The sequence below is a fragment of the Ahaetulla prasina genome, chromosome 9 (genome assembly GCF_028640845.1).
Source record: "Ahaetulla prasina isolate Xishuangbanna chromosome 9, ASM2864084v1, whole genome shotgun sequence".
NCBI lineage: Eukaryota > Metazoa > Chordata > Lepidosauria > Squamata > Colubridae > Ahaetulla > Ahaetulla prasina.
Genome location: NC_080547.1, coordinates 2,206,913 through 2,225,908, shown reverse-complemented (window position 1 = coordinate 2,225,908; position 18,996 = coordinate 2,206,913). Strand labels below are relative to the sequence as shown.

Sequence of the window (18,996 nt, the reverse complement as noted above, 5' to 3'; positions counted from 1 at the left end):
CAATTCTCTGGACCAAGAATCTTACTACACCTAAGTTTTTATTATTATTATTAACAACCTGTGGGAAACCCAATTCAGACATATTTGTAGTTCTTCCGGGGAAGATGCCCTTCAAAGCCCCCCCCCCCCCCAGTCTCCGAGAACACGAGCCCCCTCCCCCGCTCCTTGTTCCCTTTCCAGATGCATCTCCATCAAACACCTCGCATGTCCAGATGGTTGGATTCACGTGTCAGCAGGACAGGCTGTTAGAAGTAAAATCTAGCCTGGTTCCAAGCCGGGAGGAGGGGAAAAAAGACGCTGGAAATAAAATGGAGGCCGATTGGAAAGAAGGACTCTGTTTATCGATCAGCAGAAGCAACCGCAGCATGTAGTTCTGGGGCAGCTGACCAACCGGGGTTGGGATAAGGTTTTGTGTTTATAATGTAAACACATAAAATGTGCAATGTGGTGTTTTGTGTCTTTTGCTACTCAAATGGTGGTGGTTTAATTAATCCTATTTTTGTCCTAATCATCAGGTCCTGTTCTTAGAATTTGGGTGGGTGGGAGGGAGGGGGATGTGCCTTGTTAATCCCATCAACTGGACCTGAAGCTGTTTTGTTTGCGAATAAATAAACTGGATTTCTGAATGGGCGCCAAAATCTCCATCTCCAAAGATTTCAGGCATCGGCTGGAGGCTGTTAGGGGGCTGCTTTCTGCCTTTGGCTACGAGTTTTCGCTCCACTTCTCCTTTGGGGAAATAGAATATTCTGCCTCTTTTAATACTGCCCCCAATATTTCGTTCTCTGGGACAGGCTTCCTACATCGCCTGCCCCTCCGCTGAGCCGTTTTTAGAGGGGAGTGGGGGGTACCCACATCCTCGGGTTGGTGTTTCCACCAGGCACCCATCACCCCAAAACCCTGACATCGGGTGACCAAGGGATGCACGTGCGGGCAATTCGGAGGCTCCCTTCCAGCAACACGGGAGTAAGGCGGGAGGGAAGGAGGGAGGGAGGAAGGGAGGGGCGTGGCCCAGGTAGGGAGTTCCTCGTGACGCACACTTCCATATATGGCCAGCCCGGGCGGGGCTTGCCAGCAGATTTAAGCTCCCTCCCGGCCGGCAGCCAGGCAGAACTTGACGAAAGCTCGCGTGTTGCGGGGGGAATCGTGGGAATCGGGCATTCCGAGCCGTTGTAAAACCTCCCCAGGTCTCGTTTCTCGCCGTTTTCTGCTCAGCAGCCGCCGGCCGGCATGGTGATCGAGGTTGTGGTGCCGCTGGACAGCTCCGGCTTGGCCCGGTTGCTGCGGGACCCGCAGGAAAACGGCCGCACGTTGGTGCTGGATTGCCGGCCTTTCCTGGCTTACTGCCAGGCTCACCTGCTGGATGCCCGGCCGGTGCATTGGAACGGGCTGCTGCGGCGGAGATCCCGGGGTCGGAGCGGCGTCAGTTTGGAGTGGCTGATCCCGGATCGGGCGCTCCTAGCTCGGCTTCGCAAAGGCGAGGTGGCTCATTTGGTGGTGCTGGACGAAGCCGGCGGGTCCGTCTCGGCTCTGCGACCGGACAGCTTAGCCAGGCTGCTGCTCAACGCGCTGCTGCGGGAGGAGAGAGCCGGCACGTCGCACATCTACCTGCTGCAAGGTAAGAAACACACACACACATACACCGCCTAGGGCTGGGGGCAGAGGCAGGGCGAAAGGACGGGGTCCGCACCCGGCTGGCAAGGTAAGAAGCCGGTCTAGAGTTCCTACACACACACACACACACAAACACAAACACACACACCGCCTAGGGCTGGGGGCAGAGGCAGGGCGAAAGGACGGGGTCCGCACCCGGCTGGCAAGGTAAGAAGCCGGTCTAGAGTTCCTACACACACAAACACACACACAAACACAAACACACACACCGCCTAGGGTTGTGGGTAGAGGCAGGGTGAAGCGATGGGGGTCCGCACCCGAATTGGCAAGGTAAGAAGCCAGCCTGGAGTTCCTCTACACCAGGGGGTCTCCAACCTTAGTAACTTTAAGCCTGGAGGACTTCAACTCCCAGAATGCCCCAGCCAGCTTTGCTGGCTGGGGCTTTCTGGGAGTTGAAGTCCGCCAGGCTTAAAGTTACCAAGGTTGGAGACCCCTGCTCTACACACACACACATACAAAGAGAGAGAGAGAGAGAGAGAAAGGACTGGGGCTGGGGGCAAAGGCAGGGTGAAGCGATGGGGGTCCTGGCTGCGTTCGCACGACCCGCGCAACCTGGGCATTGAAGGAGCCAACAACCAACCAACCCACAGCTGGAGTGTGGCAACTCCGGGAAATTGGGTTCGTCCAATAGAGTTGGGTCGCCGGGAGCCGAAGCGAGCTCAAGGTGACCCACAAAAAGAAAGAGAGAGAGGGGAGGGGAGGCTGGGTTGAAGCGGTTGGCTGACTCCAGACTTGAGCGAGTCCAGCCAACAAAAGGAGCCCCCGAAATTTGAATATTTAAGGGGTTTGGGTAAGAAAGAGTCAGACATGAAAAGCAGTGGAAATCAAAGGGAGGGTGGGATTATTCCCTGCCCACCCACTCCGCCAATAATATTATTAGGCAACAATAAACGATATTTAATAATATTTTTGCCAAAAATGTCCTACTGTTAATTGACTTTCGTTTGGAAGGACTTTGATAGGGGCGGGGGCTGGGTAGGTGGGTGGTGATTTTATTCACTTAATTTATTATGTGACTCTTCTTTTATTCGTTTTACTGTTTTATATGAGGTTTTATATTCTGTAAGCCGCCTTGAGTCGCCATGGGCGAATGGGCGACAGTATAAATTCAAAAAATAAAATAAAATAAAATAAAATAAATAAATAAATAAATAAATAAATAAATATAATAAAATAAAATAATAAAATAAATAAAATAAAAATAAAATAAAATAAATAAAATAAATAAAAATAAATAAAATAAATAAAAATATTAAGCAAGCAAGTAAGCTACGTTTGCTTTACATAATCTTGATGGATTCACACATTACATCCTAAACCAGGGTTAACCACACATTGTACCATGAGTTCACATCATGCTTAGACACTGTTCCGGTTCCTGGGCACAGTATGGTGTTCGAGGATGATTGATTCCTCACCATCTGACCCTTGAAGGACCCAAGTGTATATTTTAGGCTAGCAGGGCAGGTTGTGTGAACTCAGCCTTTCTCAAAGACGCCATCAAGGAAAGACAGAACGGGGAGCCTCTGCGGAGGGCCGGTGATAGAAGATCTTGCCCTTCCTTCCCTGCAAGAGACAATCTTTACAGAACTAAAGCATAATATTATCAGGATGATCCCAGGAGCAGGGTCAAAAAAAGTCAAGATGTCAACCATTGTCCTGGTATGATGGATACTCCTTTTATTTTTTTAAAGCTCCAATGGAACCATCATGGCCATCATCCCAAATTGCAACCTCTTCCTTTGGGGTGAAGTGCGACTGCTCATGACCTGCCAATCATAAATGCATTTTTGGATTGTGTGGAATCTCAATAGAATAGACTAGACTAGACTAGACTAGACTAGACTAGAATAGAATAGAATAGAATAGAATAGAATAGAATAGAATAGAATAGAATAGAATTGTTTATTGGCCAAGTGTGACACAAAGAATTTGTCTTTGGTGCATCTGCTCTCAGTGGACATAAAAGAAAAGATACCTTCATCAAGAATCATAAGGTACAACACTTAATGCTGGTCATAGGGTACAAATAAGCAATCAAAAGGCATGAATGGCCAATCTTGGGCAAAGTGAAGTATCAGGGCCAGATTTCATTCTGACTTCCAAGGGGATTCCAGCTGGATCTTGTCATAGGAATTAAACTGGATGGCCGTCCGGTTTAATGGTCCCAAAATCTATAGTTTGGCACCTCTGTGATTATTTCTTTCCACAGGCAAGCACAGGTGTCAACGACACCCTTTGTGTCTCCTAGTGGTGGGTCTGCCTGCAAGATTTTGCGTCTTGCTTCATCCCTTGGTCCTCCCTTGGTCATGCCTCATCCTTAGGCCTGGGGCACAAATGACAAACGGCCCATGTCAGCAATCTCGGGCTATCCAAACATGGTTTAGCGTCTTCTCAATCGGGTCACTTTGCAAATATTAGCCGTAGTCTCTCCTCGTCACCACCAAAGCGCATAAAATTATACTCGGAACTAAAAATGTTCCTTGCCTGCTCTGAGTCCTTTCTACTGGCAAATCTGGGTCATTAGAGACAGTTTGGGCTAGTGGTTAAGGCCCTGGGCTAGAAAGCAGCAGGAGACTCTGAGTTCAAGTCCTACCTTAGCCATGAAAGCCAGCTTAGGTTGACTTTGGTCTGGTCCCTCTCTCTCTCTCAGCCCAACCCACAACATTGTTGTTGTTGTTGTTGTTGTTATTGTTGTTGGGAAAATAGGAAGAGGAAGGTGTGTGGGATGAATTCTCTGTCTTGAGTTATTTGTAAAAAGAATAAATAAAGGTAGGATACAAATAATAAAATAAAATTAACGAGAAAGGCTTCTTCCAGCAGATGCTTTTAAGTGGCATTTCTCAACCCTGGCAGCTTTTCCGACGGGTGGACTCCAATTCCCAGAATTCCCCAGCGGGATGGAGAATTCCCCAGCTGACTTGGGAATTCTGGGAGCTGAGGTCCACCTCTTCAGAAATCTGCCGGGGTTGAGAGTCACCGCTTTTAGGCGTGGACAAAGGATATCTTGCTTACTGCTTAACCAGGTTTCCCCGTACAGGCGGAAATAGCCTGGAAAGGTAGCTATTGTCTCCCAGCTCAACTGCCCACTTCCTTCCAATCTCTCTCATCTAGGTGGCTTTGAACACTTCCAAGCCAACTTCCCAGAATTGTGTGCGGTGGCACCACCTACCTTGGCGCCTTCCCCGGACTTGAGAAGCCCTGGAGACAATAGCGCAGAAGTGGTGACACCCTTATATGACCAGGTAAGTTCCTGGACCAGGGAAAAGTGTAGAGCAAAGGGATAAGGAGAAGCTACAGACCTAGTGACACAACCTGTAATTCCCCGAGCCAAATATATATATATGTGTGTGTTTTTTAATTAATCTTCTGGTCTGCTTTAATTAAACTGTCTAGACTTTGTTGAGTGAGTAATCCTTTGGTGAAATGATTGCAAGGGTGGCGGAATACCAACTGACACAGGAGAAGGGCTGCATTTCCCTTAAGGCTGGGAGCAGAGCTTGGATTTTAGCTGTCACATCTCATCATCATTTTTTAAATCAATTAATGGTGTTTTAATGGCCTATTGCAACCATCTCTGGGCAGGAATGTCTTGGAGATAACCAAGGGGGTCATGAAGGTCTGTCTCTTCACGTCTCCTCTTTGGTGGCTTAATTGCAGGTTATACCAAAATAGTCCCTTTAATTCTCAGCTGTCATCCATTCCATAATTACGTCCCCTGTTAATGAATTAATGCAATTTAACCCAGAAGTCTTAAATAGAGACACTTTTTTCTCCTCCTGACATTTGGAGGATTCTTCTCATTCTACTGAGTGGGGAATTTAGAATAGAATAGAATAGAATAGAATAGAATAGAATGGAATGGAATGGAATGGAATGGAATGGAATGGAATGGAATAGAAAATAATTGGAATAAGAAGAATAGAATAGAATAGAATAGAATAGAGTAGACTAGAATAGACTAGACTAGACTAGAATAGAATAGAATTTGAATAAGAAGAATAGAATAGAATAGAATAGAATAGAATAGAATAGAATAGAATAGAATAGAATAGAATAGAATAGAATAGAATAGAATTCTTTATTGGCCAAGTGTGATTGGACACACAAGGAGTTTGTCTTGGCGCAAACGGGCCATGATTTATGGAAAACTGACCACAATTTGCAACAGTTTATCTACCCAGAGTTTTTCAGGATCTGGGGGGGACATTCAAAATTGGGCTTCATTTGTATTAATCCTCTGCCTTTCTATTTAGAAGTAAGACCCAAATATCTAGAGAACAGCCTTGCTTGCATTTAAGTTTTGCTTCAACATTAGCCATAGGAGGGAATAAAAGGAGAAATAAGAATTTCCTAGAATTAAGGAGAAATTTCCTGACAGTGAGAACAATCAACCAGTGGAATGGCTTGCCTTTAGAAAAAAGGTCTTCAAACTTGTCACCTTTAAGACTTGTGGACTTCAACTCCAAGAATTCTCCAGCCAGCTATGCTGGGAGTTGAAGTCCACAAGTCTTAAAGCTGCCAAGTTTGAAGACCTCTGCTTTAGAAGTTGTGGGTGCTCCAATGCTAGACGTTTTCAAGAAAAGACTGAACAGCCATTTGTCCAGAATGGTATAGGGTCTCCTGCTCAAGCAAGGCTACAAGACCTCCAAGGTCCCTTCCAACTGTGTTATTCAACAGAACTGGACCCATGTCTTACTGAAGATCCATAAAGCTATGCTGATTGGATGTTCTGCCTTCAGCTAATTGATGGACCCCCAAAGCTGAACATTGTCTTCTTGGTCCTTCTCTTTTCAGGATGGACCAGTGGAGATCCTGCCCTTCCTTTACTTGGGTAGCTGTTACCATTCTTCCAACCGAGAGGTGCTGGAGTCACTGGGCATCACAGCGGTCCTTAACGTCTCTTCCAGTTGTCCCAACTACTTTGAAGGACACTTCCTGTACAAGAGCATCCCGGTAGAAGACAATCACATGGCCGATATCAGCATATGGTTCCAGGAAGCCATAGATTTCATTGGTGAGTGACATAATTTGGAGAAACCCATGGTTTCTAGCTAAACCAGAGGGCTGTAATTCGGCTATTTGGCCTTCTGAAGGATGGGAGAGGGTCTCCCTTGGTTGACACTCTCTTTCTTGTGAACTTTACGGAGCAGCTGGTAATCTGAGAAAGATCCTTGCCTCCATCTACCCGAGCAACGTTTAGCATGAGAAGCTGTTTCCTAGACCAGGGGTCTCCAACCTTGGCAACTTTAAGACTGGTGGACTTCAACTCCCAGAGTTCCTCAGCCCGCAAAGCTGACTGAGGAACTCTGGGAGTTGAAGTCCACAAGTCTTAAAGTTGCCAAGGTTGGAAATCCATGCCCTAGACCATGTTGGCGAACTTATGGCATGCAAAACCATCGTGCAAAGAATGTGCGGCCTTGCTGGCTCCTATTCCGCGTTCCTATGATCACACGCGCACCAGTCAGCTGGCCGTCGCGCTCTCAGGAGCGCAGAACCTGGAAGAGTGGCGTTCCGTCACACATATGCAGGACGGCACCCGGCCAGCTGTTTGTCGGGGGTGCTTCCATGCTGGTATCTGGGTGCTTGGGTGCCAGCTCTCACATGCGCGATGGATCACCGCTCTTCCGGGTATCGGTGCTCCTGTGTGTGCGAAGGCCAGCAGGGCCACGCATAATTCGCGGGATGGTTTTGCGTGCCACTTCCAGCACGCAGGCCGGCACACGGGCACATCAGCAAAGCTGCCTGGGGAATTCTGGGAGTTGAAATCCGCCGGGCTTAAAGTTGCCAAGGTTGGAGACCCCTGTTCTAGTCCAACCCCCTGTCAAGCAGGTTCCATTTCAGATAAATAAAGTAAGTTCTGTCTTCAACTAATGAATGGACACCAAACGCTGAACGTTATCCTGTCTGGTCTCTGGTTCAACCTGTCCAATCTCTTCAAATTGGATGCAAATTGGAGCAAGAAGGTCGCTTTGGCCATCCTTCCGAGCGTTACACCTGCTGGGTGGGACTGTGAGACCTCATCGCCCCCATTCTGTGCCAACCCCAAGACAGCCAAAGGGTCTTTTGTTATGGCATGGTGGTTTCCTACGGCGAAGACCCCCCACCTCTGATCTTCTCCTCTCCTCTTCTCTCTGCAGACTCCGTGAAGGCCAGCGGTGGGCACGTGCTGGTACACTGCCAAGCGGGCATCTCCCGCTCCGCCACCATCTGCCTTGCCTACTTGATCCAGAGCCGCCGGGTGCGGCTGGAGGAAGCCTTCGATTTCGTCAAGCAGCGCCGCGGGGTCATCTCGCCCAATTTCGGCTTCATGGGGCAGCTCCTGCAGTTCGAGACCGAGGTGCTGTGCCATTAGCCTGCCGCTCCATGTTGCTCTGCGGAGAAGGAGGAGGCCAAGAGGAGGCTTCTTACGGACCACAGATTTGGCGGGTGGGTGGTGGGGTTTCTGTTTACATCCCAGATGGGGAAGGGAGGGGGAGCTATGCGCTGGGCACTGGCCTCCCTCTTTTTTCTTCTCTTGTACTCATTGGTAGCAAGGAATTCCCAAAGCGGGAGGGGGACTTGCCTTCCTCCACCCACCCACCCAGGTCGGACTTCTCCTCCGCCGTGTGAAATTGCCCACGGTGGCTTATTGCATGACTATGAAAACAAAAAGCAAATAAGCTGGAAACGAAGAGAAATAAATGTGAGATGAGGAGCTTTGGCACCATTAGCAAGGAACCTCTCGGCCTTCCCCCTCCCTCGGGACAAACTGTCTGTTTGCGTCATCCCCCTCATCGAGTTATTTATTTGTATGTTGTATGTTGTCCGCGTGGCTCCCACTGACTGCTAGTTTGGATGCGTTGCATAAATCAACTCAGCCAGAGTAACGGGTGATCCTCGACGTAGAACCACCATTGAGCCGGACGTTGAGGGTGCCAAGTGGGAGGTATGGGTTGAGTGAGTTCCCTCCCCCCTCATTTTACGACTGTTCTTGCCACATTTGTTAAGCGAATCACGGCAGTTGTTTAACTAGCAACCCGGTCGTTAAGCGAATTTGGGTGTCCCCATTGAAACTTTGCTGCTCACAAGGTCCTCAAAGAAGATCACTTGATCCCCTACCCCACCCCCCGCCAGGGACACAACCACCATCATAAATGTCAAGCATCCAAATGCCAATCATGTGACCCTGGGGGATACTGCAAGTGTGAAAAACGGCCAGACTTTTTAAGTCACTTTTTCCAGCACTGTTATAACTCCGAACCATCACCAAATGAACTGTCTTAAGTCAAGGACTACCTGTACCTCCCTTTGCGTCCTCCAAAATTGGACACGGGGCCGTTCTTTCGAGCCCAGGTGACTAAACGCTTGGGTGTCTTGGAGGACTTCAAGTTATAGACTGAAATCACCACATTTTTTAAAAAAAATTAAAAAGTCATGTATTAAAATAACAGTTTAAAAAAATAAGAGGTTCAGATTGCTTAATAGTCTTATACATTGGATAGTGGGAGCAGGTTCAGGCTGATGGACAGCCGAGTTTATTCCTTGCCCAAAAGCCAGCGACCTTGCCATGGTCATCAGTTGCCATGGGTGGACCGTTACGTTGAGTAGAGTAATATGAACTTGCAAATGTCCCTTTTCAAAGTAACGTTGATATGTTCCTTTTTTTCCCATGACTTCAATGCCCGAAAGTTCATTTGTGCTAAAGTTGGGAAAACTCAGCCAGCTTTGCTGGCTGGGGTATTCTGGGAGTTGAAGTCCTCCAGGCTTAAAGTTGCCAAGGTTGGAGACCCCTGCTTTGGAGCAACAGCTTAGAAGCCCCCTAAATTGGAGGTACAGCCGTTTTCAAGAAAACGTTTCATTACCAAAGCAGGTAGCGTCATCAGGGCTAGAAGGGAGTGGGTTGTGGAGAGCAAACCCCATTCTTCTCAAGCACTGAAGACGTTACCTAGTTTGGTAGTGAAACATCTCCAAGAAAACCAGCAAGCTGAGAAGGAGATGCCTAAATCAGGGGTCTCCAACCTTGGCAACTTGAAGACTTGCGGACTTCAACTCCCAGAGTTGGCTGAGGAATTCTGGACTTGAGGTCCTCAAGTCTTCAAGTTGCCAATGTTGGAGATCCCTGGTCTTACATGACCATTGTCATCTAGCGGAGGGATAACATTTGATTTCCTTCTCTGCCAAACATCTCAACGTCTTGGTTAGCTGTAAGTCATAAGGCCTCACTTTGCATTTCTTGATCATTTTTGGCATGAAAAGAAGTCGAGGAATCCCACTGGAGACCCCAAAATTGAAGTGGCTTGAACAACGGGTGACTTTGCTCCTTAGAAAGCCCATAGCTAGGTTACGCGTTGCCCTCCGAGCATCTTCAGTTGGCTGCAGGATGCTAAGCCCTAAACCCTAGTTGAGTTCACACCACAACATGCTCAGGGCACACCAATATCCCGTTAGTGCAGGGGGACTCCAAACGTGTCCCCCTTTAAGACTGGTGGACTTCAACTCCTAGAATTCCGCAGCTAGCCATGCTGGCTGAGGAATTCTAGGAGTTAAGTCCACAACTCTTAAAAGGGCCACATTTGGAGACCATTGCATTATTGGTGCCTTGTGTGAAACACACACTAGTGCAAGGGTCTCCAACTTTGGTCCCTTTAAGACTTGCGGACTTCAACTCCCAAGAGTTCCTCAGCCAACTTTGCTGGCTGAGGGACTCTGGGTGTTGAAGTCCACAAGTCTTAAAGGGGGCCATGTTTGGAGACCCCTGCACTAGTGTTTCCCATCCAGATAGCTCAGTTTGGCACCTTTGGGTCCGATGAACCAACAATCGACAAGCACCACTGCAATGGATATGTGTTGTGTAGACAGAATTGTCCAACTGGGATGAAGGTTGGCCTCACCACCTGTAAAGTGAATTGGGACAATTCGGGGCCTTCTTTGAGCACAATCAATTGGTGGGGCGGGGGGAAGAGGAGGGTCTGGAACAGTGGTGGATTGGGCCCCAAACGGCTCCCTTCCTCTCTCTCTCTCTCCCCAAAAGCAATATTCACTTGTTCCTCCGTGCGTGTGCTGTTAGGAGAACCTCTTTCTTGAGGGACATTGATTTCAAAATGTCTTCTGCACTTTATATTTATTGTCACCTGTTGCAATAAACAACCACTTTTTATATGGCAGGACGTGTGTCTCAAAATGCTTGTTTGGTTGGGGTGGGGAGGGTCCACATTTATTTATCGCCCGTAGGATGAAAATGATTCATGTGCCCTCAGCATGCGTAAGAGGAGTACCTGGTGATATGGTCCAAAAAGTCAATATGGCAGCAACAATGTTGTATTCACAGCTCCACCTGTTCAGGAATTTCCAGATTGGATACTTGACTGACAATCTAAGCATACTTAGATTGTATCTAAGCATCATCATCTTCTTTTAAAGACCCCATAATCCCTTGTGGGCTGGAGTCTTGGCCAACTGAATGGAGCTGTGTGTTTATTGGCCGGATGCCCTTCCTGTCGCCGATGTGGAGTTTTGTTCAGCCGATGTATTTCTCATTGTGCCCAGAGAGAGAAATATCTGCCTCTAATTAGGATCGAACTCACGGCCTCCCGATTGTGAGCGGGAGAGCGCCACCTCTAGGCCACCGCACCACTCTAAGCATACCCGGTTATCTACAAATAAAATAATGGAGGCTTCGTTTGTGCAACACCCTAAGCCATGGTTTGCTTAACCTCAGTTGACTGAATAAGCCACGTTACTCAGTTCACACAACCTATTGTGTTAAATTATGTTAGGGTCGCCATTTTGAAATCCTTATTGATGAGGCCCCATTGAGCAGAGGTCTCCAACCTTGGTCCCTTTAAGACTTGTGGACTTCAACTTCCAGAGTTCCTCAGCCAACTTTGCTGGCTGAGGGACTCTGGGTGTTGAAGTCCGCAAGTCTTAAAGGGACCAAGGTTGGAGACCCCTGCACTAGTGTTTCCCATCCAGATAGCTCCGTTTGGCACCTTTGGGTCCGATGAACCAACAATCGACAAGCACCACTGCAATGGATATGTGTTGTGTAGACAGAATTGTCCAACTGGGATGAAGGTTGGCCTCACCACCTGTAAAGTGAATTGGGACAATTCGGGGCCTTCTTTGAGCACAATCAATTGGTGGGGCGGGGGGAAGAGGAGGGTCTGGAACAGTGGTGGATTGGGCCCCAAACGGCTCCCTTCCTCTCTCTCTCTCTCTCTCCCAAAAAGCAATATTCACTTGTTCCTCCGTGTGTGTGCTGTTAGGAGAACCTCTTTCTTGAGGGACATTGATTTCAAAATGTCTTCTGCACTTTATATTTATTGTCACCTGTTGCAATAAACAACCACTTTTTATATGGCAGGACGTGTGTCTCAAAATGCTTGTTTGGTTGGGGTGGGGAGGGTCCACATTTATTTATCGCCCGTAGGATGAAAATGATTCATGTGCCCTCAGCATGCGTAAGAGGAGTACCTGGTGATATGGTCCAAAAAGTCAATATGGCAGCAACAATGTTGTATTCACAGCTCCACCTGTTCAGGAATTTCCAGCTTGGATACTTGACTGACAATCTAAGCATACTTAGATTGTATCTAAGCATCATCATCTTCTTTTAAAGACCCCATAATCCCTTGCGGGCTGGAGTCTTGGCCAACTGAATGGAGCTGTGTGTTTATTGGCCGGATGCCCTTCCTGTCGCCCATGTGGAGTTTTGTTCAGCCGATGTATTTCTCATTGTGCCCAGAGAGAGAAATATCTGCCTCTACTTAGGATCGAACTCACGGCCTCCTGATTGTGAGCGGGAGAGCGCCACCTCTAGGCCACCGCACCACTTTAAGCATACCCGGTTACCTACAAATAAAATAATGGAGGCTTCGTTTGTGCAACACCCTAAGCCATGGTTTGCTTAACCTCAGTTGACTGAATAAGCCACATTACTCAGTTCACACAACCTAGTGTGTTAAATTATGTTAGGGTCACCATTTTGAAATCCTTATTGATGAGGCCCCATAGAGTAGAGGTCTCCAACCTTGGTCCCTTTAAGACTTGTGGACTTCAACTCAGCAAAGCTGGCTGAGGAACTCTGGGAGTTGAAGTCCACAAGTCTTAAAGGGACCAAGGTTGGAGACCTCTACCATAGAGAACTCTTGGTATCTTTCATGACCCACAAAGCAGCATCTGCAGCAAACCACAAACATAATGATGCACACAAGGATGTCATGGCTAAAGATGGTGTTATGATGTATTTATAACTTGACATGAATGTGTACTGTAAGTGGTCGTCTTTGTGTGATGTTTTGTAATTTGCTCCCCTCCCCACCCACCCTCAAAACCAACAAGAAGCTATCTTTCCTTGACTTGATGGAGCTTGATGGAGCTTTTAGTCATCAGGGTCCATACACTCAATCATGGTTTGTTTAATAAACCATAATGACCCAGTTCACAGTTCTCTCTTTAGTTCTTGGTTGCTTATCTAGGTTGACAAATCCTCTTCTCTTCTCTTCTCTTCTCTTCTCTTCTCTTCTCTTCTCTTCTCTTCTCTTCTCTTCTCTTCTCTTCTCTTCTCTTCTCTTTTTCTCTTCTCGTCTCTTAACTTACCACCAGAGGGATCGATTATCCAGAAAATATTTGAATGTAAACCTTGAGAATTAAAAGAAAAAGATGATTCGGAATATTATGCGGTTTGGGGGAAATGATATAGGTGGATAGACAACATAAAGAAAAATAGGTAATATTCATAAGGAAGTTGAGGATGTATATATATGTGTGTATATAATGTAGACTTTCTCCTACATTATATACATATAATGTATATAATGTGTGTGTGTGCCATAGAGATGTCCCAAATCTATCAATTGATCAATCAGTCAATCAATCAATAGCCTTCTGATTTTCTTTTTCAGCTTGCCAGCTCTTGGCCTGCAAAATCTCAAATCTCCAAACTTACTTACTTACTTATTTTCTTTCTTTCTTTCTTTCTTTCTTTCTTTCTTTCTTTCTTTCTTTCTTTCTTTCTTTCTTTCCTTCCTTCCTTCCTTCCTTCCTTCCTTCCTTCCTTTTTCTCCCTCTTTCTTTCTCTTTCTTCCTTCTTTCCTTCTTTCCTTCCTTCGTTATCTCTTTCCTTCCTTACCTCCCTTCCTCCTTCCTTCCTTCTTCTTCCCCTTCCTTCCTTCCTTCCTCCCTCCCTTCCTTTCTTCTTTCCTCCCTTCCCTCCCTCCCTCCTTCCTTCCTTCCTTCTATAAATCACATGACCCTGGGGATGCTGCCACAGTCATAAGTGTGAAAAATGGTCATAAGTCACTTTTTCCAGTACCGTGGTTACTTCGGTCACTAAGCCAACCGCTGTAAGTCAAAGGCTACCTGTAGCGCATCTGGGGAAGCGAATAGCACATTGACCTCTGTCCTTTCTCTCCATTCAGGAGCTGCCTCGCCTGGCTTAGTTCCCAGCGGGGTGGACTGTATTTCACAGCAGAGAAGCAGAATTGTCAAAAGGAAGAATTCCCTCATCAGTAGGGGTGGAAAAACAATTGTAATTAATGGCCATTTGCATTATGGTGCCGGCACCCAAAACGTTGCGTGCAATATTCTTAAAATGCCTGAGCACCGAAAGTGCAAAGTCTGTGGCCACAAATGCAGAACCCCTCTTGTGTGCAGGTGTGTGCGTGCCTGAGCAGAGACTAAATGTAAGTTTACTAAGTAAACTAAGTTTAGGAGCGGCGTTGGAGAAGAGCCCACAAGGAGAACTCATGGAAACATCTGGAGCGTCACAATGTGCCCGGGTGCTGCGGCGAGCGAGTGGGCTGTGATGAAGCAGCCGAGCTGATTAAATCGAGCCCCAGCAGAATATTTATGGCTGGGTGGGTGGGTGGGAAGTGACAGGCAGTCACGGCATGCACATGGGTCGTTTTTTTTTCTCAAGACCCAGCAGGAGGGAGGCGAAACAATCTTGAACGCAAGGCGCACTGCCTCTTCCGAGTCACTAGGATGAAGGGGCTGGGGTGGAGAGAGCTGCATCAGTGAATGGTCGATCAAAGAATACAACCTATATTTACTCAAAGACAAAAAAAAGGAAGGCGGGAAGCCAGCAGGAGGGAGAAACAAGGAGAATAAAAAGAGAATAAAGGCATGGAAATTTAATGGGTTGAAAGCAATCCGAACATGAAGGCCCTTTTGCTTCTACGCCGTTTGAAAGGAAAGTATCCGCTCCAATGTTGGCTCCAAGTTAGCCTTCATCATGCCCTCAGCTGGGAGAACGATCAAAAGTTGTCTTATTTTATTTTATTTATTTATTTTGTCAAGTACATATTAGATAATATCTATAAGCATGAATTGAATACATAACGTGAATACAATTAAAAGGAATATTAGGACAGGGACGGTAGGCACGCTGGTGCTCTTATGCACGCCCCTTGCAGACCTCTTAGGAATGGGGTGAGGTCAACAGTAGACAGTCTAAGCTTAAAGTTTGGGGAGTTTTGGGATGAGACCACAGAGTCAGGTAGTGCATTCCAGGCATTGACCACTCTGTTGCTGAAGTCGTATTTTCTGCAATTGAGTTTGGAGCGGTTCACTTTAAGTTTGTATCTCTTGTGTGCTCGTGTAATTGTTGTGGTTGAAGCTGAAGTAGTCATTGACAGGTAGGACATTGTAGCAGATGATTTTATGAGCTATTTATTTATTTTATTTATTTATTTTATTTTGTCACAACAATATATGTAGATATCATACAAAAGATTATATAGTATATAAACACATATATGAGTAAATATAAGGAGGTATAAGCATATATATATGCCCTTGAAGGGCATCCGGAGGCTGCAGTTAGTCCAGAATGCGGCTGCGCGGGTGATAGATGGAGCCCCCCGTGGCTCCCGTATAACACCCATCCTGCGCAGGCTGCACTGGCTACCTGTGGCTCGGTGCGCCTGGTGCTGGTGACCACCTTTAAAGCGCTCCATGGCATTGGGCGGGTTACTTACGGGACCGCCTACTGCTACCGAATATCTCTCACCGACCTGCGCCTCACAGAGAGGGTCTCCTCAGGGTGCCAGCTGCAATGTCGAAGGGCCTTCTCTGTGGGGGCCCCACCCTCTGGAATGAACTACCCCGGTTCGCCAGCTGGACCTCCGGACCTTCCGCTGGCTTAAAACACATTTATTTAACTGTGCAGGGCTGAGCTAAATTTTAAATTTTAAATTACTGGTTTTTAAATTGGCTTTTATTTTATATTTTTAATTTTAAATTAATAGGCGTTTAGAATAAGTTTTTTAACTGTTTTTATATTTCTTACATTGTATTTATGTGTTTTAAATGCCTGTACACCGCCCTGAGTCCTTCGGGAGATAGGGCGGTATATAAATTTGATAAATAAATAAATAAATAAAATAAATAGGAAGAAGAAAAGAAAAAAAACAATAGGACAGGAACGGTAGGCACGTTTGTGCGCTTATGCATGCCCCTTATGGACCTCTTAGGAATGGGGTGAGGTCAATAGTAGAAAGTTTTTGGATAAAACTTTTAGGATTATGGGAAGAGACCACAGAGTCAGGTAAAGTATTCCAAGCACTGATGATTCTGTTGCAGAAGTCATATTTTCTGCAATCTAGATTAAAGCGGTTAACATTAAGTTTAAATCTATTGGTTGCTCTTGTATTATTGCAATTAAAGTTGAAGTAGTCTTTAACAGGAAGGACATTACAATAGATGATTCTGTGAGTTAAACTTAGGTCTTGTCGAAGGCGACGGAGTTCTTAGTTTTCTAAACCCAGAATTTCAAGTCTTCAAAAGGGGCAGGATTTGAATTAAATCCATCTTCAAAAGGGGCAGGATTTGAATCACCCACCATTTTGTCTGCTTATACACACACACATACACACACACACACACACACACACACACACACACACACACACAAACACACAGGCACAGCATGCAGACATCCCCCTGGCTCTGAAACTGACGGATCCTGCCAGACTGAAATTGTTTTCTCAAACGTCAGGACAGGAGGGAAATGAGAAGCATCAGTCTCGGCCAGGAGATAATAAGACCGGTCCTTGCACCCGAGGCCAAACCGACAACGCTCTGGGACTGTCTGCCTTGCTCTTCCTCCACCCTCTCACCTGGAGCTTCTCTTCCACAGGAAGCCTTGGCGTCAGTCGACGGGACGGGAGAGGCTTACTGGCGGGATGGAACCACTTCCTCGCCTTCCTGGGAGTCACCCCCAAGCCAGCAACGGAGAACACACACGATGCAGTGGGAGGAGATTTTTCCTTGGGGGTTGAGCAAACAGAAGGAGGGGTGAAATGCTCCGAGTTCGGACCGGATCGCCCAATCTGGTAGTGATGGCAGCGGGTGGTTCGGACGACTGGTAGCAAAAATCCTTCTCCTCCCGTCATGCCCAGCTGAGCCGTGTGATCATCAGAGGTTGTTTTTTTTTTAACTTTTAAAAGCATTTTTTCTTCGGCCGAAGAAAAAAATACTTTTAAAAGTGGGGAAAAAAAAGAGCCTCTGACAATCAGGCAACTCAGCTGCCCGCCTGGGCTCCTTAGGGCCCCAACAGGAAGCAGTTGTTGAAAAAAGCTTTTAAAAGGCTCCTCTGGCGATCCCAGCTGAGTTGCCTGATCGTCAGAACCTTTTAAAAGCATTTTTTTTTAACAACCTCTTCGGCAGAAGAAAAAAATACTTATGGGACCGCCTGCTGCTACCGAATACCTCTCACCGACCCGTGCGCTCTCACAGAGAGGGACTCCTTGGGGTGCCGTCGGCGCGACAGTGTCGTCTGGCGACACCCAGGGGAAGGGCCTTCTCTGTGGGGGCTCCCACCCTCTGGAACGAACTCCCCCCAGGACTTCGTCAACTTCCGGACCTCCGAACCTTTCGCCACGAGCTCAAAACTCACTTATTTATTTGCGCTGGACTGGGTTAGTTTTTTATGGGTTTTTAATGGGTTTTATTGATGGGTTTTTAATGGGTTTTTTAATGGGTTTTATTATTTGCTAAATTTTAATTATGCCAAATTGAATAGGTTTTTTAGTGGTATTTTAATAGTATTTATTTTGTAATAGGACTGTTTATTTTATCTGGCTGTAAACCGCCCTGAGTCCTTCGGGAGAAGGGCGGTATAAAAATTTAAATAATAAATAAATAAATAAAAGTAAAAAAAAAAAAAGTGGATCACGGCCACCCAGTCACATAACCCCTCCCCCCACCACCAAGCCACGCTCACAGAACTGGTATTAACAAATTTTACATTTCACCCCTGAATAGAAGTCCCCCCCCAGCGTGGTCAAAAAAGTGAAGATGGCGGACTTGGCAGTGCGCTCAAAGCTTCCCCTGAGTTTCGTACACCTTGAACAGCCTCACCTGCTGGTGTAAGGAGGGTATCAGAATGGAACACGGCTCTTTTGCACTACAGGGTTACTAAGTGTGGTAAGACTACCAAGGGGTGGGTGAGTTCTCCTATGTGCAAGGGACTCCGCAAGAACACAGAACATAGATTGGAAGTTGGAAGAGACCTTGGAGGTCTTCTAGTCCAGGGGTCACCAACCTTTCGGGCCTCAGGGACCACTAAATTCATAATTTTAAATCCCACGGACCACTAATATGATCTGCTTAATGACCGGCTGGGTGGGCGTGGCTAGGTGGTCATGTGACTGGGTGAGAATGGCCAACTCGATGTCACCCATGTTGAGGGGCTCCTTGACAGCCTCTACTCGCTACTCCTCGCCTGCCCGCCTGGGCTCCTTAGGGCCCCAACAGGAAGCAGTTGTCGGAGCTGCTAGTTGTATCTGACTGAGAAGGAGGCTCAGCAGAAGCACCTCACTGAGGACTAGGAGCATAGGTTTTTCAAGCAGAGGAAAGACCTGAGAGAGTGCAAGGCCAGGTACAGGCGCCTGGAGGCTCAGCGGGCTGAGATGGTTAACCAGTTCCAGTCCATGATGCAGTCCCACTGGAACAAGCCCCCCGCCCCCCCGACTCTTCCCTCCAGCTTTTGTCCAAAGCCCCACACCAGGAGGCTGAAGCAGACCCCCGAGTCGGAATTTCTGCCCCCAAAGGGGGCACACAAAGACCCCAAAGGGGTCTGTGCAGCACCACAAATATTCATTGCACGTATCTGGCCCAGGGACCGTAGTTTGAGGACCCCTGATTTAGTGTAATATAAAAAATGCAAATAATTTTTCTGCGCACCACCAAAATTTTCTTTGCTGGCTGGGGGGTTCTGGGAGGTTTTTTTAATTTTTTAATTATTATTTTATTTGCATTTATATCCCGCCCTTCTCCGAAGACTCACTATGTTAGCAATAGTCTTCATTCTATTTGTATATTTATATACAAAGTCAACTT

General features: G+C 46.8%; 1 protein-coding gene across 1 annotated transcript; it reads left to right on the top strand.

Annotated features, from left to right (window-relative positions):
* The first annotated feature begins 1,127 nt into the window (after window positions 1–1,127).
* Window positions 1,128–9,361, top strand: DUSP2 (dual specificity phosphatase 2). Its single transcript, XM_058194413.1, has 4 exons — window positions 1,128–1,615; window positions 4,786–4,916; window positions 6,469–6,688; window positions 7,812–9,361. Exons 1-4 carry the CDS (start codon window positions 1,228–1,230, stop codon window positions 8,024–8,026), a joined length of 954 nt encoding a protein of 317 aa, XP_058050396.1. The 5' UTR covers window positions 1,128–1,227; the 3' UTR covers window positions 8,027–9,361.
* Window positions 9,362–18,996: the final 9,635 nt, after the last annotated feature.